At 47.7% G+C, this 27,543-nt stretch overlaps 1 protein-coding gene across 1 annotated transcript; it reads left to right on the forward strand.

Annotated features, from left to right (window-relative positions):
• Positions 1-963: 963 nt before the first annotated feature.
• On the forward strand, positions 964-26,867 carry LOC142497973 (uncharacterized). The gene is made up of 2 exons (XM_075606460.1): positions 964-1,024; positions 24,723-26,867. Exon 2 carries the CDS (start codon positions 24,830-24,832, stop codon positions 26,672-26,674), a length of 1,845 nt encoding a protein of 614 aa, XP_075462575.1. The 5' UTR covers positions 964-1,024; positions 24,723-24,829; the 3' UTR covers positions 26,675-26,867.
• The last annotated feature ends 676 nt before the right edge of the window (positions 26,868-27,543 follow it).

Below are 27,543 nucleotides of genomic sequence, written 5' to 3' on the forward strand. Positions count from 1 at the left end.
ACAGGCACAGGCTATTACCCGTGTAGCAGAGCCCCTACCTGCCCCCTTATTATTATTACCCGTGTAACAGAGCCCCTACCTGCCCCCTTATTATTATTACCCGTGTAGCAGAGCCCCTCCCCCCCTAATTGTTATTACCCCCCGGGTAACAGAGCCCCTCCCCCCCTTATTGTTGTTATTACCCCCCGGGTAACAGAGCCCCTACCTGCCCCCCTTATTATTATTACCCGTGTAACAGAGCCCCTACTTGCCCCCCTTATTATTATTACCCGTGTAACAGAGCCCCTACCTGCCCCCCTTATTATTATTACTACCCGTGTAACAGAGCCCCTACCTGCCCCCCTTATTATTATTACCCGTGTAGCAGAGCCCCTACTTCCCCCCTTATTATTATTACCCGTGTAACAGAGCCCCTACCTGCCCCCCTTATTATTATTACCCGTGTAACAGAGCCCCTACCTGCCCCCCTTATTATTATTGCCCGTGTAGCAGAGCCCCTCCCCCCTAATTGTTATTACCCCCCGGGTAACAAAGCCCCTCCCCCCCTTAATATTATTACCCGGGTAACAGAGCCCCTACCTGCCCCCCTTATTATTATTACCCGTGTAACAGAGCCCCTACCTGCCCCCCTTATTATTATTACCCGTGTAGCAGAGCCCCTCCCCCCCTAATTGTTATTACCCCCCGGGTAACAGAGCCCCTACCTGCCCCCGGCTCCGCTGCTTCGCTCTGTGTGCAGAGCTGATCGGGGAGAGTGGGGCATTCGGGACTACAATTCCCAGAAGCATCGGTTGAGTCACATGGCCCGTCTCAGCCAATCAGGCGAGAGCAGCCATAACCTCTAGTTATTACCTTTAGTGCTGCATATAATCTGGGCATTATGGCTGCTCGCGCCTGATTGGCTGACATGGGCCATGTGACCCAACCGAGGCTTCTGGGAATTGTAGTCCCGAATGCCCCACTGTCCCCGATCAGCTCTGCACACAGAGCGAAGCAGCTGAGCAGCTCCCTGCAGCGGAGGCAGGTAGGGGCTCTGTTACCCGGGGGGGTAATAATAAGGGCGGGGGCTCTGTTACCCGGGTAATAATAATAAGGGGGGCAGGTAGGGGCTCTGCTACACGGGTAAAACAATGAGGGGGGAGGGGCTCTGCTACCCGGGTAATAATAATAAGGGGGGAGGGGCACATATGCAGTACTTGGGAGCCAGGCACAAGTTTTAGGAGCCAGCCTTTGTTAGAGGGGACGGCTGTCCCTCACCGCCCGCCCCTCACCCCCCCGCCCGCCCGCCCCTCACCCCCCCGCCCGCCCGCCCCTCACCCCCCACCCCCCCGCCCCTCCCCCCCCACCCCCCCGCCCCTCCCCCCCCACCCCCCCGCCCCTCCCCCCCCACCCCCCCGCCCCTCCCCCCCACCCCCCCACCCCTCCCCCCCACCCCCCCGCCCCTCCCCCCCCACCCCCCCGCCCCTCCCCCCCACCCCCCCACCCCTCCCCCCCCACCCCCCCGCCCCTCCCCCCCACCCCCCCACCCCTCCCCCCCCACCCCCCCGCCCCTCCCCCCCCACCCCCCCACCCCCCCGCCCCTCCCCCCCCACCCCCCCACCCCCCCGCCCCTCCCCCCCCACCCCCCCGCCCCTACCCCCCCACCCCCCCCTCCCCCCCCACCCCCCCGCCCCTCACCCCCCCGCCCCTCCCTCACCCCCCCGCCCCTCACCCCCCCGCCCCTCCCTCACCCCCCCCGCCCCTCCCTCACCCCCCCGCCCCTCACCTCCTGCCCCTCACCCCCCGCCCCTCACCCCCCCCCCCCCTCATCCCCCGCCCCTCACCCCCCCGCCCCTCACCCTCTGCCTCTCACCCCCTGCCCATCACCCTGTCAGTGTCTTTGACACAAACTCTCATACAGACACGCTCTCTCATATAGGCACACACTCTGTCCCTCATACAGACACACACACGCTTTCTCATACAGACACATACACACACTCATACAGACACACACACACACTCACACCGACACACACACACTCATACAGACACACACACATTCTCACACAGACACACACACACTTTTATTTATTTATAAGATGTGTTACAGGCAGTAATACAGTGAGAGTTACCTCTCGTTCTCACGCATGTCCTGGGCACAGAGTTATAACGTGTGTTACAGGCAGTAATACAGTGAGAGTTACCTCTCGTTCTCACGCATGTCCTGGGCACAGAGTTATAACATGTGTTACAGGAAGTAATACAGTGAGAGTTACCTCTCGTTCTCACGCATGTCCTGGGCACAGAGTTATAACATGTGTTACAGGCAGTAATACAGTGAGAGTTACCTCTCGTTCTCACGCATGTCCTGGGCACAGAGTTATAACGTGTTACAGGCAGTAATACAGTGAGAGTTACCTCTCGTTCTCACGCATGTCCTGGGCACAGAGTTATAACGTGTTACAGGCAGTAATACAGTGAGAGTTACCTCTCGTTCTCACGCATGTCCTGGGCACAGAGTTATAACGTGTTACAGGAAGTAATACAGTGAGAGTTACCTCTCGTTCTCACGCATGTCCTGGGCACAGAGTTATAACGTGTTACAGGAAGTAATACAGTGAGAGTTACCTCTCGTTCGCACGCATGTCCTGGGCACAGAGTTATAACGTGTTACAGGAAGTAATACAGTGAGAGTTACCTCTCGTTCTCACGCATGTCCTGGGCACAGAGTTATAACGTGTTACAGGAAGTAATACAGTGAGAGTTACCTCTCGTTCTCACGCATGTCCTGGGCACAGAGTTATAACATGTGTTACAGGCAGTAATACAGTGAGAGTTACCTCTCGTTCTCACGCATGTCCTGGGCACAGAGTTATAACGTGTTACAGGCAGTAATACAGTGAGAGTTACCTCTCGTTCTCACGCATGTCCTGGGCACAGAGTTATAACGTGTTACAGGCAGTAATACAGTGAGAGTTACCTCTCGTTCTCACGCATGTCCTGGGCACAGAGTTATAACGTGTTACAGGCAGTAATACAGTGAGAGTTACCTCTCGTTCTCACGCATGTCCTGGGCACAGAGTTATAACGTGTTACAGGCAGTAATACAGTGAGAGTTACCTCTCGTTCTCACGCATGTCCTGGGCACAGAGTTATAACGTGTTACAGGCAGTAATACAGTGAGAGTTACCTCTCGTTCTCACGCATGTCCTGGGCACAGAGTTATAACATGTGTTACAGGAAGTAATACAGTGAGAGTTACCTCTCGTTCTCACGTATGTCCTGAGCACAAAGTTATAACGTGTTACAGGCAGTAATACAGTGAGAGTTACCTCTCGTTCTCACGTATGTCCTGGGCACAGAGTTATAACATGTGTTACAGGAAGTAATACAGTGAGAGTTACCTCTCGTTCTCACGCATGTCCTGGGCACAGAGTTATAACATGTGTTACAGGCAGTAATACAGTGAGAGTTACCTCTATCTCTCAAGCATGTCCTGGGCACAGAGTTATAACATGTGTTACAGGCAGTAATACAGTGAGAGTTACCTCTCGTTCTCACGCATGTCCTGGGCACAGAGTTATAACGTGTTACAGGCAGTAATACAGTGAGAGTTACCTCTCGTTCTCACGCATGTCCTGGGCACAGAGTTATAACGTGTTACAGGCAGTAATACAGTGAGAGTTACCTCTCGTTCTCACGCATGTCCTGGGCACAGAGTTATAACATGTGTTACAGGCAGTAATACAGTGAGAGTTACCTCTCGTTCTCACGCATGTCCTGGGCACAGAGTTATAACATGTGTTACAGGAAGTAATACAGTGAGAGTTACCTCTTGTTCTCACGCATGTCCTGGGCACAGTTATAACATGTGTTACAGGAAGTAATACAGTGAGAGTTACCTCTCGCTCTCACGCATGTCCTGGGCACAGAGTTATAACATGTTACAGGCAGTAATACAGTGAGAGTTACCGCTCGTTCTCACGCATGTCCTGGGCACAGAGTTATAACATGTGTTACAGGCAGTAATACAGTGAGAGTTACCTCTCGTTCTCACGCATGTCATGGGCATAGAGTTATGATGACAAATAATACATGGTTAGAAATACAGTTACATAAGTGAGCAGGGTATACATTATATACAAGACATTGCATTGTCGCCATCGCGCTTACTATAAGCATACGCGGCGGCGGCAATGCGTTTGTTTTCAGCGACGTCGCGTCGCCGTCACTATAAGCGCGGCCTTAGACTGGTGGTGACTGTGAGAGTCTCCGGTTTGGTTGTTCCAGTTTTGGGGGGCACAGTAAGTGAAGGAGGAGCGGCCGGATACTTTGCTGAACCTTGGGACCATGAACAGTCTTTTGGAGTCTGATCTCAGATGATAAGTGCTGCATGTGGTAGGGGGGAGGAGCTTGTTCAGGAAGGCGGGTAGCTTGCCCAGAAAGTATTTGGGCAAGACAGGAAAGGTGAACTTTGTGCCTGGACTCGAGTGACGACCATTCTAGTTCTCTGAGCATTTCGCAGAGATGTGTGTTGTAATTGCATTGGAGAACAAAACGGCATATTGTATTGTAAAGGGTGTCAAGTTTGCTAAGGTGGGTTTGGAGTGCGGAGCCGTATACTATGTCTCCATAGTCGATAATTGGCATTAGCATCTGCTGTGCGACACGCTTTCTGACCAGCAGGCTAAGGCTGCGCTTATAGTGCCCGTGACCGTGACAATTGACTCCGTCGCCATGCGCTTATAGTAAGTGCGAGGGAGCGTCTGAAAAATTGGTAGCCGGGTCTATTTGATTTTTTAGAGAGAGTCGCCACATGTGACTGTCTGTAAACCAATCAAATTGCACGGCCCGCCCCCTTTAGTGACGTCACTGCTGACAGTCGCAGAAAAACAAATTACAACTTTCGTGGGTGGCGACGGGTGACATCATCGGCTGTCGCCAGCACTATAAGCGCGGCCATAGGGAGGATTTGTTCCTGTAAAGTACACCTAGTGTGGCATAGGTTTTGGATATCAGGGTATCAATGTGTATCCCGAATGTTAAGTGGGAGTCAAACCATATGCGCAGGTATTTAAAACTAGTAACAGGAATTAGGCTGCGTCCCCGCTAGCGCTGAGCGGGCGGCGATTGGCGAGGTGACTTGCATATAAATATATATGCAAGTCCCCGCTCACGCGATGCGCGCGCGCGCACACACGCTCGTCGGAGCTCTGCGCTTAGATAAACAAAATTGTTATACTCTCTAGCGCGCTCAGCTTCTCCTGCATCGTCCCCCCACCCCCCTGCGAGTGCTTGCAAAATTTTAAAGGACAACCCGCGCTCATGCTTGGAGAGCTCTCCAAGCATGAGCGAGCTCAGCGCCAGTGGGGACAAAGCCTTAGGGTGGTGTTAGCGTTGGTTCTGATCTGGAGCTCAGTCACTGGAAGCTTTAAAAACTCACACAGACGCGCGCGCACTCTTCTCACACAGACGCGCGCGCACTCTTCTCACACAGACGCGCGCACTCTTCTCACACAGACGCGCGCGCACTCTTCTCACACAGACGCGCGCGCACTCTTCTCACACAGACGCGCGCGCACTCTTCTCACACAGACGCACACACTCTTCTCACACAGACACCGCCACCTGCTCCCCTCAATGAGCTGTGCGGTTGTGACTTGACCGCCAGTCAGGTCAGTGTCACTGCGCACAGCACAGGCGCCGGATAGAGGACACATAACCGTACAAATATATCAATCATATTAATGACCATGCATGCACATGTTAAACTGATATCCACATACAGATAACATAGGAACACAGGGAATTATACAGTAACAAACATAGTACGACCTGGGGGTGATAAACAGAAATGTGGGACACAGAGAGAATAAAGATATACCATGAAACAATATACATTTGAAGGATAGAGGGTGGGACATTCGGAGAAGCCCCTAACCCCGTAACAGGACTAGGAAGGAATATTTTGATGTCAGATTCTTTGCCCAACTCCTGAAAACTGATGGGGAGCCCGAATTTCTGTGTCTTTCATCAGACATTAAAACAAAGTGACACAAACCCCCACGTACAGTGCGCAGCAGAAAAGAGTACCATGTGTGGGAACATTCGCACGTCCCAGTCAGGTCTGCAACCCTGCCATTCCCTATTATCTCTTAGCACACAGCACTTCCACTGCAGCCAGGGATTCTGGGTAATGACATGCGAATGAGCACTCGCAGTGCGCCACTCTTTACTTCTTATCCATATGAACATGGGACCCCGATAAGTGTGTGTGTGTGTGTGCCGTATTACACAGCTTTCTCAGCACAAGGTGTGTGTGTGTGTGTGTGTGTGTGTGTGTGTGTGTGTGTGTGTGCCGTATTACACAGCTTTCTCAGCACAAGGTGTGTGTGCATGTGTGCCGTATTACACAGCTTTCTCAGCACAAGGTGTGTGTGTGTATGTGTGTGCATGTGTGCTGTATTACACAGCTTTCTCAGCACAAGGTGTATGTGTGTGCATGTGTGCTGTATTACACAGCTTTCTCAGCACAAGGTGTGTGTGTGTATGTGTGTGCATGTGTGCTGTATTACACAGCTTTCTCAGCACAAGGTGTGTGTGTGTATGTGTGTGCATGTGTGCTGTATTACACAGCTTTCTCAGCACAAGGTGTGTGTGTGTATGTGTGTGCATGTGTGCTGTATTACACAGCTTTCTCAGCACAAGGTGTGTGTGTGTGTGTGTCGTATTACACAGCTTTCTCAGCACAAGGTGCATGTGTGCCGTATTACACAGATTTCTCAGCACAAGGTGTGTGTGTGTGTGTGTGTGTGTGTGTGTGTGTGTGTGTGTGTGTGTGTGTGTGTGTGTGCATGTGTGCCGTATTACACAGCTTTCTCAGCACAAGGTGCATGTGTGCCGTATTACACAGATTTCTCAGCACAAGGTGGGTGTGTGTGTGTGTGTGTGTGTGTGTGTGTGTGTGTGTGCCGTATTACACCGCTTTCTCAGCACAAGGTGTGTGTGCGCGTGCCGTATTACACAGGTTTCTCAGCACAAATCCCCGGCTGTGTAATGCGGCAGGCATAAGCTTATAGGGGTCCCACGTTAAATTACTGAGTGCTCATTTGCATGTCATTACCCAGAATCCCTTGCTGCAGTGGAAGACCTGTCTGAGACATGCAAACGTAGCCACAAGTGTTATTTTTAGCTAATGAAACATTGAAATGAGCAGAATAAGCAGGTAAAGAAGAAACGGTACAGTAAGTGAGGACACGAGAGCCGCAGGAACATAGAACAACAGCCTGAGCAATAAAGGGGAAAGCAGCTTCCAGGCACAGAATGAATGTGGGTTAAATGGGACTTTAAAACACCAAATACAAATAATGACATTTTATAAAGGGTAAATAAATAAACATTCGCAGTAATCTCGGGGTGCTCCCCGATACAGTATCTAAGTGACAGTTTGTGTCACTGCGCAGATATTAGCGAGGGATTGAGGTCATGTTCAGGGCAAAACCTAGCAGGACAAAACAATGACCATGATGTGGGAATTATTGGTGACAAAAGGAGAAACTCGGGCAGATAATACCAGTTTCTCTATCCCGCCAGTTCTACATACTGTAAGAAAAACAGCAATATGGAGGCACACCCGCTCTCTAACGTGCGTTATTCTGTCTGTATTCTAAGGCTACGCTTATAGTGCCGGCGACGCGACGGTTAGGCTACGGTCGCTGGAAAATCAAATAGAGATGACTTCCAGTGATCGCGACCATTCCGTCGCTTCGCGCTTACTATAAGCGCACGCGATGGCGGCAATGCATTTGTTTTGCCGCCAAGTTGCGTCGCTGTTGCCGGCACTATAAGCGCAGCCTTGCACTGATCTTTCTCTCTCTGACTCTGGTCTCCGTACTCATCAGCCTCTTAATGTTCTGTATAACAACATCTTATCGCATTAATGTAAGAAAAATAGAAAGAAAGTTCTGTGGTTCAATGCTTCAAAATCATGAACACAAAATAACAATCTGTAATTGATTGAAGTATATGAGCTTGCTTGAAAAAAGGAATTATCAATGCATCATAGAGTAAAATGTATACTTAAAAGAAATCTGCTCGGAGACTTCCGGTGACGTCACCGCGTATGGACACTTGAGGAGAGAGCTCCAGAGCCCTCCATCGAATAGTATACTAAAACAGCGCTGATCGGACGAATTTCCACCACAAAACAAAAGAACAGGGGAAGGTATACAGGATGAGTAACAAGCTCAAAAAAGCAGCCGAGCATAGTGTATTGAACTATTTCCCACCGAGTCAGATGACCGCGGGTAGTTGCGAATCTACCCAAGATGGCGGCCTGATGAGCACGCTGGAAGGCCCGAGCGGTGCCCAGGATCAAGAAATGGAAGGAGTAAGCACAGAAATAAACAAGGACTATCTAGAAGCCCTATTTATATGAATGCGTATAGGGTTCCAAGAAGACCTGTCCAAAGCTGTGAACACCCTACGATCGGACATGAACTTAATAGCAGTCAAAACGGACACTCTAAATCACAAAGTGGAGGCGCTTGAGCAGGCCCACTCCTCGGCGGAGGACGAAATCAACCGTCTGCATTTTGAAATAAGAGCGTTCAGAGAAAATGCTGAAGAACAAGAAAACCGTGATCGCCGGCAAAACCTCCAGGTAAGATACATTCCGGAATCGGTTGACACTGAGCAGCTGCACCCCTACCTAACAGATCTATTTGTATACCTGGTACCTGCCCTAACACCAGAAAAAATGGAGATGGATCGAGCCCAGAGAGCCCCGGGCCTCAAATCAACAGACCCCAAGAGGGCTAGGGACGTCCTCATCAGACTCCATTATTACTCAACAAAAGAAAGAATTCTAACAGCCGGTAGGGAGAAGGGAAACCTGCAATTTCGCAACTCGCACATAGAAATCTACAGTGACTTATCTATGGCAACTATAGATCGACGAAGAGAATTGAAGCCCCTGACACAAAAGTTACGAGACAATAAGGTGAAATACCGGTGGGGATTCCCCTTCAAAATTGTGGTTCAATCAGGGGAGAAGTTTCATACCTTGTCATATGCCGAAGATGGCCCACGATTTTTGAGAGGACTGGGTCTCTCCCACACGAATGACGGATCAGCCCCTGAGGATGCAGATGAAGATCAAAATCAGCGACCGCCGGTGAGAATACCAAGAACCTCCCAGACAATTGCCACGCAGAGGATCCCGGCTGGTGAGGAATGAGAGGTTCTATATACAAAACATCCAGACCCCACGAGATTCTACCGACCATCCCCCCTAACTTTAATACAAAAATCCCCCCAAACACCTTCAAGAGAGTTTACCCCCAAGCATATTATGCTTCTTACTCTGCCAAAAAGCGAGGAGTAGCTATATTATTTAAACACACTACACCATTTATTCTAAACAAAGAGATAGCAGATCCAGAAGGCAGATTTCTAATTTTATATGGATCTTTATCCGGAGTGGAAACAATATTGGTCAATGTTTACGCCCCTAATGAAGGCCAGACAAAATTTCTAAGGGAAGTGTGTGACTCCCTATCAGCTCAACCTAATTGGGCGATAATCATGGCAGGAGACCTGAATATGGTAGCCATTCCAGACCAAGACAGGTCAAGCGCAGTGGGAGCTCCCCACCCTAGACAAACAGAAAAGGCCAAAGAATTTAGAGATATATTAAAAGAATACTCACTCATCTATATTTGGAGAGCACAACACCAGGGGCAGCGGGACTTCACGTTCTACTCCTCCCCGCACCAGACCTATTCGAGGATTGACTATTTCCTAGGTACCAAAGAGGTCTTCCAGGCAGAAATAGGCTCTATCTCATGGTCAGATCACGCCCCGGTAGAGTTGGTGCTCTCTCTACCCTTTTGTAAAAACAATCAATATAATTGGAAACTGAATGACTCCCTACTCAACCATTTAGAAGTAGAGGATAGTATCAAACAAAAACTTATAGAATACTTTATGCTGAACGAGGGAACGGTGGAATCCCCAGCGATGCTATGGGAAGCCATAAGGCAACAATAAGAGGAGCGTTCATTTCCATAGCATCACATAAAAAAAAAGGAGAAACAAAAACTTTATAAAGAACTATCGGAAAAAGTAAAATAAATAGAACAAAAACATAAAAGCAATCCATCAAAAAAATTTTTTAAATTATTAGATAAAACCAGGACTGAACTTAAGCAGATCCAACTAGACGAGGTGGAGAGGGCACTAAGATGGACCAAACAAAAGTTTTATGATACGGGTAACAAGGCGGATCGGCTATTGGCCTCCAAGCTGAGAACTAAGTCACAAATATCGGTTATTCAAACCAAACCAGGAGTAAAAACGTTCAACGAAAAAGCGATAGCTAAGGAGTTCTCAGACTTCTTCTCCAAATTTATATAACATAAACAGACAGACAAGTTCCTCCTTGAACGCACTCAGAAAGGTAAATCAGAGTGGTATGGTTGATAACATTAAAAACCTTTTAATCACCAAATAGTAAAAACATATTGTATAGAGGGAAATGGTAGAAATGGTCCACGGCCAGTCCCTTAAAACAAACCAAGAATAGATCTTCCCAAGTGTGTATATGGAAGATAATGAATGACAATACACCACCAAGGTGTGGGCTACAGAAAGCTGCAAAGTCTCGCCAAAAAGTGTAACTACAGACTTGAAAACCCGTCCTGTTAGCAGGAATTCTATTATCAAAAACCAGCACACCTATAGAAAGGTATGCTGATACTGGGTCTGAAGAGGCGGTTCATATACAGTTCGTGGGTCATATAACCCCTTCATACGTATAATAAGACCACACAGAGTTGGGGTGTATGTCAACTCCAGAACACAAATGAAATCAACAAAAGGATGTAACAAGTAATACATATAACATGAAATAAAACCACATACATAGTTATTAACTACGTGGCTAGTGAGTAGTACCCTCTGCGTAGGGCAAGCACAAAGCGTGCTCTGCTACTGCCCCGAGGCACGGTTCAGTGACCGTATCCAGTTATAGCCTCATGATAATATAACACAGTAAATGCAGAGGTCACTGAGTGGAGTCTCTGCTTGATGGAAATACGGAGGCTCACTGAGTGGAGTCTCTGCTTGATGGAAATACAGAGGCTCACTGAGTGGAGTCTCCCAGAAAGCAGGCAACAGAAGCACTGTACTTGATCAGAGTGCTCATAGCAGTATTGACTCAGTGCATAGGATGTTATCCACAGTGAGTGTTGCACTGAGTGATGTTACCCTAAGTGTGTGGGATACCCCTAATAAGGCCGACGGTGTGGGCCCCCCAGATAATACAATGTTTAGAGAGTATGCCTGTCAGAGGAGCGGCTATAGTGTACGTCGCTATCAGGTGCAGTGACCTCAAAAAATAACATCTGACTGGCCATCCATAATATAACTTAGCTTATGGGGACTGGGGGTGTCCGTTGCAGCAGCTCACGATCCTACAGTGTAGGCAGAGGAAGCGGGGTGCCGAGTTGGAGGGTTGTAGCCTGCTAAATCAGCAGCTGCAGCCGCAGCAGTTTCATCCCACTGCTAGGAGGCGTCCGCTCGATGTGATGACGTCATCGCGTTCTGGTCACTTGACGCACGTTTCGCGCATGATCGCGCTTTCTCAAAGGTACATGCACGCAGTAAACGTGCACTTTAAATAGCTCTCGGTTGTTATAGCAACCACGGGGGAGTGGCTACCCTTGATTGCTTGCCGGATTAACTGCTGCACTGCCTGAATTGCTGCATGCGGGTGGTGCTGAATCACACTTAATTTACATATAAATAAATAAATATGCTGATGTTAAGCCAACAGGTAAAAACATATTCCAATTGTCTGTCTATCCTGATATCCTCCCCTGCTGTGTATTTAGTTCTATCTAGGTAAAAACATATTCCAATTGTCTGTCTATCCTGATATCCTCCCCTGCTGTGTATTTAGTTCTATCTAGGTAAAAACATATTCCAATTGTCTGTCTGTAAATCATCCCCCTAGTGTCTTAATTTAATACAACTTTCACACTTGTGCAAGGCAAGGCAACACCCACCTTAGAAAAACCATTTGCTTTAACTACCCTCACATGTGCTAATTAAGTTTGTTGTGCCAACCAGGTGACTTTCTAAAAGTATGTAAGTAAACTCCTAACAGCCATTGCTGCTAGCAGCCATGCTTGTAAGCAGATATGCTTTTATGTAGAAATGTTTCAAGTAGAATATGAAGTTTAAAAAGGAAGGAAGACTATTGAATCACTCACTCATCTCATCTCTTCTCTTTCCTCAGGTAAAAACATATTCCAATTGTCTGTCTATCCTGATATCCTCCGCTGCTGTGTATTTAGTTCTATCTAGGTAAAAACATATTCCAATTGTCTGTCTATCCTGATATCCTCCCCTGCTGTGTATTTAGTTCTATCTAGGTAAAAACATATTCCAATTGTCTGTCTATCCTGATATCCTCCCCTGCTGTGTATTTAGTTCTATCTAGGTAAAAACATATTCCAATTGTCTGTCTGTAAATCATCCCCCTAGTGTCTTAATTTAATTCAGCTTTCACACTTCTGCAAGGCAAGGCAACACCCACCTTAGAAAAACCATTTGCTTTAACTACCCTCACATGTGCTAATTAAGTTTGTTGTGCCAACCAGGTGACTTTCTAAAAGTAGAAATGTTTCAAGTAGAATATGAAGTTTAAAAAGGAAGTTCAAAAAGAAGTGGAAAAGTGGACATCACCTACTACTTCTGATTCCTGCTTTTGATCTACGTTGGAAAAGAGGATATCATCTATCTAAGACTGCACATCTCAACACTTAACTATTGCTGTGAGGCTGCCTTTATTTTTTATATTTGCTGCAACCTCACTTATTTTCAAATTATGCACTTCCTTCCACCAGTCTCCTTATGTCTCTAACTCTATTCATATATCTCCATCTCTCCTTTCTGCCCCACTTCTCAGTTCACATGAACTCCTTTCTTACCTGCGTCCTATGTCACCACACAACTATACACCCTGCACTAAAACACACCCCTATAAATCATCCTCACACATCCTCTTTCTATCCATGCTTCTCCTCCTTGCTTCTGGGGATATCTCTCCCAATCCTGGTCCCTGCCTTATTTCTACTTGCTCTCGTCCTCGCCTCCCACATACAACTTCTACTCCTTCTGGTGTTAACCCCTCCAACCTCATACCCATTCCCTGCCACCCTCCCTCCTCTCTCCCTTTCTCTTGTGCCCTTTGGAATGCTCGCTCCCTCTCTAACAAGTTCCTCTCTGTGCATGACTTCTTTCTTTCTCACTCCCTGCTTCTCTTTGCTATAACTGAGACCTGGCTCACTCAGTCTGACTCTGCTCTGGAAGCTGCCCTCTCTTATGGTGGCCTTTCCTTCTCCCACACTCCGCGCCCTGATGGCAGGGGTGGAGGTGTGGGACTCCTGCTCTCCTCTCTCTGCCATTACCGAACTCTTCCTATTCCCCCCTCTCTTGCCTTTCCCTCCTTTGAGGTTCACACTGTCCAGATCTTCTCTCCTCTCCCTGTTCATGTGGCGGTCATCTATCGCCCACCTACCTCTACTCACCCCCCTTCTGCCTTTCTCTCTCACTTTGAATCCTGGCTCTCTTTCTTCCTCTCCTCAGACTCCCCTGTTCTTCTCCTTGGGGACTTCAATTGCCACATTGATGACCCCTCTCTCCCTTGGGCTTTCCGCTTTCTTTCTCTAACCTCTTCTTTTGGCCTTCAACAGTGGACTGCAGCCAGCACCCACAAGGATGGCCACTACTTAGACCTGGTTTTCACTAAAAACTTCTCTCTCTCTGATTTCTCCATTTCCCCTTTTCCTCTCTCTGACCATCACCTCATCTCATTCTCTCTATCTCGCTTCTCCCCTTCTCCACCTCCATCTACCCCCCGGTTCTGCAGAAACCTGCGCTCTATTCACTTACCTGACTTTGAGTCCACGTTACACTCCTCCCTCTCCTCTCTAAGCTCTGCTACAGACCCTGACAAACTGGTCAGGAACTACAACTCTGCCTTGTCCTCCTCTCTTTGATCTACATGCCCCGCTTTCTCTCTGCCATACTCGCCCTTCTAACCCTAGACCCTGGCTAAATTCCCACACGCGCATGCTGCGTTCCTCCACTCGTTCCTCTGAACGCCTCTGGAGGAAGTCTCACACTCTCGCAGACTTCCTTCACTACAAATTTATGCTATCCTGTTTCAACTCTGCCCTCTCGCAAGCTAAACAAGCCTACTTTTCTTCACTAATCAACATGCACAAGTCTAACCCACGCCGACTGTTCTCTGTCTTTGATACTCTACTCAAACCACCCTCAGCTGCCTCTCCTTCCTCCATCTCCGCTCAGGACTTTGCTGACTATTTTAAGGAAAAGGTGGAATCCATACGTCAGAACATCCCTTCTGTTTCTTCCTCCCATCCTACACCTCTTCCTAACTCTCCTCCTGCCTTCCTTGACTCTTTTTCCACTGTCTCAGAGGAGGATGTGTCGCTGTTGATCGCCTCGTCTCCCTCTACCACTTGCCCTCTTGACCCCATTCCCTCCCATCTCCTAAAACCTCTTGCTCCTACTATAATCCCTACGCTCACGCACATTTTTAACTCCTCCCTCTGCTCTGGAACCTTTCCATCCTCCTTCAAACATGCAACAGTCATACCATTACTCAAAAACAGCAAGCTTGACCCTACCTGTCTTTCTAACTATCGGCCTGTCTCCCTCCTGCCTTTTGCCTCTAAACTCCTTGAATGTCTTGTATTCGCTCGCTTGCTCCATTTTCTCCATACCTATTCTCTCCTAGACCCTCTACAATCTGGCTTCCGAACTGCTCACTCCACGGAAACAGCCCTCACTAAAATAACTGACGACCTCCATGCTGCCAAAGACAGAGGTCATTACACTCTGCTCATATTACTCGACCTCTCTGCAGCATTTGACACCGTGGACCACCCTCTTCTCCTTCACATTCTCCATACTCTTGGCATTCGGAACAAAGCTCTATCCTGGATCTCATCCTACCTCTCCCATCGTACTTTCAGTGTCTCTTCTGCTAATACCTCCTCCTCTATTGATCTCTCTGTGGGGGTACCCCAGGGCTCTGTCCTGGGACCTCTTCTCTTTTCTCTGTATACACTCTCTCTAGGTGACCTAATAACATCTTTTGGGTTTAATTATCACCTCTATGCTGACGACACACAAATATATTTCTCAACACCCGACCTTACACCTGCTGTACAAACCAAAGTTTCTGAATGTCTCTCTGCTATATCATCCTGGATGGCCCTCCGCCGCCTTAAACTCAACATGGCTAAAACAGAGCTCCTCATACTTCCTCTCAAACCTGGCCCTACTACCTCCTTCCACATTACTGTTGGAACTACGATCATTCACCCAGTAGCCCAAGCACGCTGCCTAGGGGTCACACTCGACTCCTCTCTCACATTCGCCCCTCACATTCAAAACATTTCTAAAACCTGTCGCTTTTTCCTCCGCAATATAATAAAGATACGCCCTTTCCTCTGTTGCTCGACTGCTAAAACTCTGACTCAGGCCCTCATTCTCTCCCGTCTTGATTACTGTAACCTCCTGCTGTCCGGCCTTCCTGCCTCTCACCTGTCTCCCCTACAATCTATCCTTAACGCTGCTGCCAGAATCACTTTACTCTTTCCTAGATCTGTCTCAGCATCTCCCCTCATGAAATCCCTCTCCTGGCTTCCGATCAAATCCCTCATCTCACACTCCATTCTTCTCCTCACTTTTAAAGCTTTACACTCCTCTGCCCCTCCTTACATCTCAGCCCTAATTTCTCGTTATGCACCATCCAGACTCTTGCGTTCTTCTCAAGGATGTCTTCTTTCTACCCCCTTTGTATCTAAAGCCCTCTCCCGCCTTAAACCTTTTTCATTGACTGCCCCTCACCTCTGGAATGCCCTTCCCCTCAGTACCCGACTAGCACCCTCTCTATCCACCTTTAAGACCCACCTTAAGACACACTTGCTTAAAGAAGCATATGAATAGCACTGTGGCTATTCTGAACACATGGCACATAAAGCTTGGCCCCCTGCAGATGCACTTACCAGAACTCCCTCCTACTGTCTCTGTACGTTCTCCCTACCTACCAATTAGACTGTAAGCTCCTCGGAGCAGGGACTCCTCTTCCTTAATGTCTAAAGCACTTATTCCCATGATCTGTTATTTATATTATCTGTTATTTATTGGATTACCACATGTATTACTGCTGTGAAGCGCTATGTACATTAATGGCGCTATATAAATAAAGACATACAATACAATACAATACATGCATACTTCAAAGGCATCTCTATACAAGTTGTCATGGAGTTTGTCAACAATCGCCAACTTGAGAGCGAGGAATTCCAGCATGTGGACGGGGTAATTTTGCTCGCTGGGGGTCAAGCTACGGCTCACATAAGCCACGGAGTGAAGACCAGTAGGATATTTTTTGTGCAACACCGCTCCCAGCCCATTGAAGCTTGCGTCCACATGTAAAATATATGGCTGCTCGGGATCGGCGTAAGCCAAGACGGGGGCTTCAGTGAGGCTCTTTTTGAGGCCTACGAACACCTTTTTGCAGGCGGACGTCCACTTGTCTTCGAAGGGGAGCCGCGCGGATGTGGACTTCTGGCAAGAGTTTTCTATGTAGATCTTGAAGATTATTGAGGACCTTGGTCTTACTAGAATATCCTTCTACGAAGCGGCGATAGTACCCGCAGAATCCTAAGAAGGAGCGTAGCTCCATTACGTTTTCTGATCTCGGCCAGTTCACCATGGCTTTGACCTTAGTGGGGTCGGTAGCTATCCCATCTGCGGACACTGAGGGCCTCATGCACTAAAGTCCAATAGAAAAAATCGCCAGGGTTTTTAAATCGCCATTTATGGCAGCGTTGCTATCACGGTATGCAGAAAGCCTTGAATACCAGTGATAGCAACATTTAAAAAAATCTCGCCTAAAAAAAATCTTTTTTTACATTTTAATTTTATTACTTGTGTACATGAGCAGGGGGTCCCTGGAGCAGAACCGCATTGATTTGAGGTCCGGGACCCCCTGCTTCCCGAGATACAGGCCCCGTTATGGGATGCCGGTATCTCCTATGCATTGAAATGTCCCGATCACGTGACGCGGGACATTTACATGCATAGGAGATACTGGCACCCCATAACCTGGTCTGTATCTCTGGAAGCAGGGGGTCCCTGGACCTGAAAACAACGCGGTTCTGCTCCGGAGACCCCCTGCTACAATACTCTAGTAATACATTTTCAATTAAAATATGTAATAACCACCAAAACACAACCCACCCCCTGTACACACAGGATTAATACCACAGGCCGGTGGGGGTCCCTGGGTGTCCGCAGGCCCCACAGTGCACCCCGGGGGTACCCACTGGGGGCCCTCAGTTGGCCCCTGCTAGGCTCTGTGGGCCTCCAGGTGGTCCCCGCGGGCCCCAATGGGGTCCATGGATGGTCTGGGGGTCCCCGGGTCATCCTCACAGGTGCCAGGGGGCCCTCGAGTTGTCCCCAAAGGGGTCTCTGGGCCCTCGAGTTGTTCCCACAGGGGTCTCGGGGCCCACAGGTGTCTGGGGGCTTGTGACAGAGTGAAGTCAACTCCTATCAGTTACGCCTGGGAGACATATGTCTGAGTGCTTCATCCAGCACTCATAAGGGTTAACTCAGGTGGAAGTTAGGTAGTCAGGATGTAATCTGACACCTTAGAGCTAGCAAGGTAGAAAAGGATATTGTTACTAGCAGTAGCTGGCTCTCTCAGACCAGAGCACATGGATAGATGTGCTGCTAGACAGACGGATACAGCACACTACTTACTGCAGCCAAAGTAAGATTTGTTTCATTTGTTTCATGACTGCTTAAAAACCTCTGAAGGTTTGGTTATGGTTTAGCCAGCCAGCCTGCTAGATAGGTCTGCTGTGTTAGTCAGTTTTTCTCCCAACATGGAGCAGGATTTATTTGTTTAACGGGACAGTGTACCCGCATGTTATGTTGTAATGGAGAAATAAAGCCATTGAACGTTTTTCATTATCCTGAAACTACACGTGTGGACTGTTTCCTGACCTCGGCTACAGGCCGTCCTGCCACAAGTGGTGTCAGAAGTGGGATGTCGGACGGCCCCTGTATCTGAAGGGCCACACAGAAAGAAAAAAAATGCAGATAATTTTTTCTCAGTTCCTTGAGCAACAGCTCCAGCTAGCAGAGAAGCAAGCTGAGCTACAAGCCCAGTAAGATGAGCAACAGGCCCGGCGAGAGGAAAAGCTACTCCAATTGCTGGCCGAAGGCCCAGCCCCAGGCAGACCAGGGATTCCAAATAACCCACCGGTGATGCTGCCTAAAATGAAGCCAACCGAAGACCCAGAGGCATTTCTCCTCACTTTTGAAAGGGTAGCCACGGCCCACAGCTGGACAGTTGATCGCTGGGTAACGACTCTGGCTCCACTCCTCATAGGGGAAGCTCAAGCAGCCTACCAGGCTCTTCCAGCGGACGAGGCCATGGACTATCAGAAACTAAAGGCTGCTATTCTGGATCGCCTAGGCCTCACGCCAGAGACCTACCGACAGCGGTTCCGGACAGTCAAATATACAAACAGAGACAGACCCCGGGTCGTAGCCCACCGCTTAGTAGACTTATGTACCAGGTGGATACAACCGGAGAAGCATACCAAGGCAGAAATCCTTGAACAGTTTGTGCTCGAACAGTTCATACAGATACTGCCCCCCTCCTCCCGCTCCTGGGTAAAAAGACACGCTGCATTTTCCCTGGAGTCAGCAGTCCGCTTGATGGAAAACTTCCTGGGCGACGACACCCAACAGGATAGCTGGGAACGGCCGGTGCAAACATCAGTTGCTTCCGGTGATGCTAGAGGCAGGAGAGCAGACAATCGAGGGGTCTACAACCCGCCAGCTCGGGAGATCCAGTCAACCCGATCGGAAGACCCTTTCCCATCTCGGAGGGTTCCTGGTACAAACTCCCGCAGAGACGCCCGTCCCGGGTCCGAGGCCACTGGATCACTCAAGGGAGGCCGCCACCCACAGTATTCCCCGAGAACCTGGACTCCTGTCACCCACCCGGTGGAGAGGATAACCCCACCAACCAGAAGGGAGGATCCCATCCAACAGCGGAGAGGTCCAAACACCGAGCCCCGTCGAGAGCTTCCGCTGACGACCGAGGTTGCGGACTCAGGAGATGATGAGATGGACTGTTCATATGGCAGAACCACTGCCACAGCTTGTCTCCGAGAGGACCACAATCCGTGGTTAGTCTCAGCATCTCTGGAGGGGACAAAAGTAAACGCCATGCTGGACTCGGGCTCTGGAAAAACCCTGATCCTAGAGGGCCTAATTCCAAGCAATAGACTATCTTATGACTCCTTGGAATATCGAGTGTATCCATGGGGATACAAAGAGATACCCGACGGCGAACGTTCTACTGCGTATCCAGGATCAAGAGGCTAGCCTACTAGTGGGAGTTGCTCCCTGGCTACCTGCTCCTGTTCTACTTGGCCGAGACTGGCCCTACCTCGAAACATTGTTGGCTCCTACTCCTACGGAGCCTACTTCTCTGGTACCGGAGAAGCCCGGAGACTTGTTCCCTTTTTCCCCAGAGATTTTTCCCCGTAGACACCATGTCCCAAAGACACGTAAACAGAGACGTGCGGAAAAAGAGGACTGGTTAAGAAAGGCTGGGACTCTTGGTAACATTAGTCAGCCCAAATGACTGCAGGTCATGGCCGGGGATGACCAGGGTGGGGAACAGATAGATACGGGAATGTTGCCAGACCTGGATCTTCCTGACTTCCGTCAGAGGCAGAGGGAGGGCCCAGCTCTGGCTAGACAATATGAGAAGGTGGTACAGGTCAACAACAAGATAATGGATGAACAAGGTGTAAAAGTGTTCCCACATTTTGAACTGTTGAATGACATCCTATATCGTGTGAATAAGGTTACACAAACAGGGGAGGTCATTCGACAGATGCTAGTCCCTAAAGGGTTAATTAAAACAGTGTTCACCCTAGCCCATACTCTCCCATGGGGTGGTCATTTGGGCAGAGATAAGACCACGGACCGCATCTCGTTCTGGTTTTACTGGCCAGGCATACATGGTGACATCATGAAACTATGTGAGACATGTCCTGAATGCCAGTTAACTAGCCAAAAAGGACAGAAGCCGGCTCCCTTGGTTCCTCTGCCCTTGGTAGCCATCCCATTCGAGAGAATTGGGGTAGATCTGGTCGGACCTTTAGAACCCTCTGCGAAGGGACATAAATTTATACTCGTTGTTGTAGATTATGCACCCAGATATCCTGAGGCCTTCCCTCTGAGATCAGCCACTGCTAAACAGGTTGCTCACAGGCTGTTAGAACTGTTTTCTAGCGTAGGACTTCCCCAAGTAATGTTAACTGACCAGGGAACAAATTTCATGGCAAAGTTAATGCAGGATGTCCTGAAGTTATTGGAGGTAAAATCCGTCCGGACCTCGGTCTACCATCTTCAGACTGATGGATTGGTAGAGAGGTTTAACCGTACTTTAAAAACCATGCTTAGGAAGTTTGTGGACACTGAAAAGCGAGCTTGGGATGAACTTCTCCCTTTCCTGTTGTTTGCGGTACGAGAAGATCCCCAATCATCCACAGGCTTCTCCCCGTTTGAGCTCCTATATGGACGCCAACCTCGGGGTATTCTCGATCTACTGAAGGAATCCTGGGAGGAGGAGCCTTCCCCCTCCAAGAATACCCTTCAGTATGTCATAGACCTTAGAAACCACCTAGACATGATAGGTCGGTTTGCTAAGGAAAACCTCAAATCTGCCCAAGAACGTCAAGAGAGGCAGTACAACCAAAATGCTCGCTTGAGGGTCTTCCAACCTGGGGACCAAGTGATGCTACTATTACCGACATCAGAGAGTAAACTCCTTGCGAAGTGGCAGGGTCCTTTCCAAGTTCTCCGCTGCACCGGGGAGGTGAACTATGAGATCTCTCAACCAGGGTCCAGGAACGGTAAACAAATTTACCACGTGAACCTCCTGAAACCCTGGAAAACGATGAGATCGCTGTTCATTCACCCTCGGGAAGGAGAGACGGATTTGGGTCCACAGCTTCTAAAGGGTAGTACGTACAATGACCATCAGGTTCCCATGGGAGGGCAGTTAACAACGGAACAAAGGTCAGACCTACTAGAGGTATGTGACCAGTTCCCAGATGTTTTTTCTGAGCTGCCAGGGCAGACTGATTTAGTGTCACATAGGATTGAGACAGAACCTGGCGTAAAAGTACGGTACCGTCCCTATAGATTGCCAGAGGGCCGATAAGACCTGGTAGAGAGGGAGATAATAGACATGTTGGAATTGGGCGGGATCGAGGAGTCCCACAGCGAATGGTGTAGCCCTATCGTGTTGGTCCCTAAACCAGATGGGAAGGTGAGGTTTTGCGTCTATCTGCGAAAGGTAAATGCTGTATCCAGATTTGATGCATACCCCATGCCTAGGGTGGATGAATTGCTTGACTCGCTTGGTAAAGCAGAGTATATCTCCACCCTAGATCTCACGAAAGGATATTGGCAGATACCTCTAGCAGAAGAATCCAAATGCAAAACTGCCTTCGCCACCCCTCTCGGTTTATACCAATTCGTCACTATGCCATTTGGGTTACATGGGGCTCCAGCCACGTTCCAAAGGTTAATGGACAAGGTACTACGACCCCATAGGGCATATGCAACGGCCTACTTGGATGACATTTTCATCTATAGCAAACACTGGCAGTCGCATATAAAAAGGTTAAGGGCAGTCCTAACGTCCTTAAGAGAAGCAGGACTCACTGCAAATCCAAAAAAATGTGCCCTGGGTAAATCCACTACAAAGTACTTGGGCTATGCCGTTGGGGGAGGGATAGTAAGGCCACTAGCTAGCAAGGTGGCCGCCATAAAGGAAGACCCCACCCCACAGACAAAGACACAGGTCCGTGCCCTTTTGGGGTTAGCAGGGTATTACAGGCGGTTTATCCCCAATTTTTCAGAAATTTCTGCACCCCTAACAGATCTGACAAACAAGAGTGCCCCGACCCAAGTTAAATGGTCTTGGAAGTGCCAAGACGCCTTTGACATGCTTAAAAAGTGCCTGTCAGAGGGCCCCGCTCTTCGGAGCCCAGATTTTAAAGAGCCCTTCATCATCCAGACGGATGCCTCAGAGGTAGGACTGGGAGCAGTGCTGTCCCAGCAATTTGATGGTGTTGAACATCCCATACTGTTCATCAGCCGGAAGCTGTTCCCAAGGGAAGAGAGGTATTCCGTCATTGAGAAGGAGTGCCTCGCGGAAAAATGGGCAATTGAGGCCTTGAGACATTATGTCGCCGGAGTACACTTCACCCTGGTCACTGACCATGCGCCCTTGAAGTGGTTAAACACCATGAAGGACACAAACTCAAGGTTGACCAGGTGGTATATGGCCCTCCAACCCTTCTCTTTTGACATTCAGCATAGACCTGGAAAGGACTATGGAAATGCTGATTTTTTGTCAAGAGAAGGAGTGGAGGGTCGGGCTTCAGCCGTGTGGGACACTAGCCACACACAAACAGGGGAGGTATGTGACTGAGTGAAGTCAACTCCTATCAGTTACGCCTGGGAGACATATGTCTGAGTGCTTCATCCAGCACTCATAAGGGTTAACTCAGGTGGAAGTTAGGTAGTCAGGATGTAATCTGACACCTGAGAGCCAGCAAGGTAGAAAAGGATGTTGTTACTAGCAGTAGCTGGCTCTCTCAGACCAGAGCACATGGATAGATGTGCTGCTAGACAGACGGATACAGCACACTACTTACTACAGCCAAAGTAAGATTTGTTTCATTTGTTTCATGACTGCTTAAAAGACTCTGAAGGTTTGGTTATGGTTTAGCCAGCCAGCCTGCTAGATAGGTCTGCTGTGTTAGTCAGTTTTTCTCCCAACATGGAGCAGGATTTATTTGTTTAACGGGACAGTGTACCCGCATGTTATGTTGTAATGGAGAAATAAAGCCATTGAACGTTTTTCATTATCCTGAAACTATACGTGTGGACTGTTCCCTGACCTCGGCTACAGGCCGTCCTGCCACAGGGCTCCATAGGGGTCCCCGGTTCCCGTGGGCGTCTGGGGGTCTTTGTGGTCCCCGTGGGTGGCCTCGCGTAGTCTTTGTGGGTCCCCGCTGGCCTGCGGTACCATTCCTGTATTTAAAAAAACTAAAACATGGCCTACATTTCAATAAATACACCTCTCTTCCACCCCCCCCCCCCCCCCACCAAACACATACAGTACATTAATGGGCAAAAAAACTATTGTCCAGATAGGGAAAATAGATTATTTGCCCATTATTAAACACAACATTAGCAAGCCAGCATAAAGTAAATAAAAACCGTTCTACATACCCCTGCCAATATGAAGGGCGTCCTCGTCAGCTTACTGCAGGTCCATCTCCTCCGTTGCCAGAAAGAATACATAGCAAAATACAATCTAATGGCCCTAAACCCTTAATTACCTTAGCGGTTAATAACCACTACAGTAATTAAGGGGTTAAGCCACCCTGCCCCGCTACCCACCCGGGAGGCCTAACCAACCACCCCGGACCACCTATACCCACACTGTACTTATTGAGTGCCATAGTGGTACATCAAACCCATATAATATGGGCATGATACGCCACTATAGCACTCAATGGGCACCCTAATCAAAATACGTGAATGCCCAAAAGACACAATAATAAAACTTACAGTAACACCTAAACACCCCAATTCAATAACTAAAAACACTAGCCAACAAATGCAATTAATAAAAGCACTAACTAACAAAACAATGAATTAATTGAACCAGTAACCAGCAAAGCAATTAATTAATAAAACAATTAGGCAACACAACAATGAATTAATTGAACCAGTAACCAACAAAGTAATTAATTATGAATACAACTCACAGCTAAACACTACTTAGTATGTGGATATGCTTTACATGTTTTTTTACGCAGTTTTTTAGATCAACTTTTTGTCTTAACCCCTTTTGGTTTATCTCCTTTAAGAGATTTAGTGCTCCGGATTTGCTTTTAACATCCTGCAGTTTCAGTATTAACTATAATAATGGGAGTCCGTAGCCCTTATAGGTATATACTACCAGGTCTATATATTCTACGGAATAGGAAATTACCTCCAAGAGACTCCGTTGAACATCAATATATGTTTTCCATCAGGGTCAGCAATTGATTCACTGCTATATTATTATAGAGTATATGTTTATAAGTAATGTGTTGTTCATTGGGATTGGCCATGGATCTATTAACACCACTCCTGTTTTTCATTATTTTGTATTAATTACCAATAAAAGGTTTTATTGTATCTAACTCATTACACAACACTGAGTGCGTTAGAAAGGGATTCTTTTCCCCCTTTTTTTTGATGTAACAAAGGATTTGACAAGATTTCTGCCACTTTAATTGAGTTTTCCAGCAAGTGAGATTTCTTTTTAAATCTTTAGATTCACCTTAACTGTATGATCCACTACATCTTCTCTCCCGGCCCTAATGCTGCACATGTTGTGCTAAACACTTCCTTTGTACAATATACATCTACAGTTTACTTTCATCCTGAACTGTTTGTGATATTCCAATTTACCTCGCCTGCATGGCCTTCTGTAAGACAGTTTGTGTAACTGTGACTTTTTTTGTCTCGTCTAGTACAAAGCCAAGCACCAATAATCCATCCATGCCAAGACTGCAAGGTTGCTTTTAGCAGCCAGGATTACCTGCTCATACGTCTGAAGTTCAAACACCCAAATGAGAATATGGAAAAGATGAGGACAGAACAATCTTGCAACATTCCAATAAATATGACAGAAAATGCAACTTTCACCCAGTCAAGGCAATTAATAAACAATGTAACTGCTTCTTATTCAAAAGAAGGTATATTAGAAGGTGCCACCGGAAAAGATCTTGTAGAAAGTGGGAATAATCTGACTTGGTTGTCACACCAGAACCTACACAAGCGGACACAGACCGGGGAGAGACCCCATGTATGTGGAGAATGTGCGAAGGGATTTAATCAGTTATCCAGCCTGAACACACACAAAAGGACGCACACAGGAGAGAGACCGCATGTATGTAGGGAATGTGGGAAGGGATTTAATCAGTTATCCCACCTGAATACACACATGAGGACACACACAGGGGAGAGACCGCATGTATGTGGGGAATGTGGGAAGGGATTTAGTGTGTTAACCAACCTAAACACACACATGAGGACACACACAGGGGAGAGACCGCATGTATGTGGGGAATGTGGGAAGGGATTTAGTGTGTTATCTAACCTGAACACACACAAGAGGATACACAAAGGTGAGAGACTGCATGTATGTGGGGAATGTGGGAAGGGATTTAATCAGTTATCACACCTGAACATACATATGAGGACGCACACAGGGGAGAGACCGCATGTATGTGGGGAATGTGGGAAGGGATTTAGTGTGTTATTAAGCCTGAGCACACACAAAAGGACACACACAGGAGAGAGACCGCATGTATGTAGGCAATGTGGGAAGGGATTTAATCAGTTATCCAGCCTGAACACACATATGAGGACACACACAGGGGAGAGACCACATGTATGTGGGGAATGTGGGAAGGGATTTAGTGTGTTAACCAACCTGAACACACACATGAGGACACACACAGGGGAGAGACCGCATGTATGTGGGGAATGTGGGAAGGGATTTAGTGTGTTATCTAACCTGAACACACACAAGAGGACACACAAAGGTGAGAGAGTGCATGTATGTGGGGAATGTGGGAAGGGATTTAATCAGTTATCACACCTGAACATACATATGAGGACGCACACAGGGGAGAGACCGCATGTATGTGGGGAATGTGGGAAGGGATTTAGTGTGTTATTAAGCCTGAACACACACAAGAGGACACACACAGGGGAGAGACCATATGTATGTGGGGAATGTGGGAAGGGGTTTAGTGTGTTATCCAGCCTGAACACACACACAAGGACACACACAGGGGAGAGACCATATGTATGTGGGGAATGTGGGAAGGGATTTAGTCGGTTATCCCACCTGGACACACACATGAGGACACACACAGGGGAGAGGCCACATGTATGTGGGGAATGTGAGAAGGGATTTAGTCGGTTATCAAGCCTGGATACACACAAGAGGACACACACAGGGGAGAGACTGCATGTATGTGGGGAATGTGGGAAGGAATTTAGTCAGTTATCCCACCTGAACACACACAAGAGGACACACACAGGGGAGAGACCGCATGTATGTGGGGAATGTGAGAAGGGATTTAGTCGGTTATCCCACCTGAACACACACAAGAGGACACACACAGGGGAGAGACCACATGTATGTGGGGAATGTGGGAAGGGATTTAATCGGTTATCCCACCTGGACACACACAAGAGGACACACACAGGAGAGAGACCGCATGTATGTGGGGAATGTGGGAAGGGATTTAGTGACTTATCAAGCCTAATCGGACACAAGAGGACACACACAGGGGAGAGACCGCATGTATGTGGGGAATGTGGGAAGGGATTTAGTCGTTTGTCCAGCCTGATGAGACACAAGAGAACACACACAAGGGAGAGACCTATCTCTAAAGCCAGGCATGTTTAGGGATAACAGCGACTAAGACGCTCTCATTTAAGTGCACACGTGTGTCTGTGTTACACTGAATCACAATGCAAAGTGACTTTATGGTGCATAAAACGAGCATTTTAAAAGGATAAAGGTATAACTTATAACTTTTAAGTTATAACAGGTTATTTGTATCATTCTTATATTTAAAGGAAAATGTTCTTGTTTTATATTTCCATGTTGTTATTTCTAATAATATGTGCTCTCCGCATTATGCTGAAGTGGTCTGTAGTCTCACTTAGCTGTGAATCTGAATAGTTTCGCTGCTACTAATTGGCCACCGGCGTTCAGTCACAGATGCGACCGAATGCGAATGCCACACCTGGAATCAACTCCAGACCTTTTACCTGCTTAATTGATGATGAAATAACGAAGGAATAGCCCATACCTGTCCATGAAACAGCTTTTGAGTCAATTGTCCAATTACTTTTGGGCCCTTGAAAAAGAGGGGACTACATATTAAAGAGATGTTATTCCTAAACCCTTCTTCCAATTTGGATGTGAATACCTTCAAATTAAAGCTGATAGACTGCACTTTAAGCCCATATTAATTATTTAACTGTAACGTGAATTTATTTTGGTACACAGCCGAAATAACAAAACTTGTATCCAATTATTTCCGGACCTAACTGTATAATAAGGATGCCAAAAAAATAAAACAGATCCTGAACAAGCACTAATACAAAGTGATCCAGTTCTAAGAGGTTCAGTTCCAGACCATCCAAACTATCCCCAAGTGCTTTGACCCGCGAAAAGTAAAAGGTAATTGGCTCAATAAAATCAAGGGGTTCTATGGTTGCTTTAAGCGTGTCAATTTAAATCCACAGAAAAAATGAATTTCAAGTGTA

Source organism: Ascaphus truei, chromosome 6 (genome assembly GCF_040206685.1).
Source record: "Ascaphus truei isolate aAscTru1 chromosome 6, aAscTru1.hap1, whole genome shotgun sequence".
NCBI classification, from domain to species: Eukaryota; Metazoa; Chordata; class Amphibia; order Anura; family Ascaphidae; genus Ascaphus; species Ascaphus truei.

Excerpts from the sequence above, each read along its gene's own strand:
- LOC142497973 (XM_075606460.1), top strand. The coding sequence starts at position 24,830 with ATGGAAAAGATGAGGACAGAACAATCTTGCAACATTCCAATAAATATG.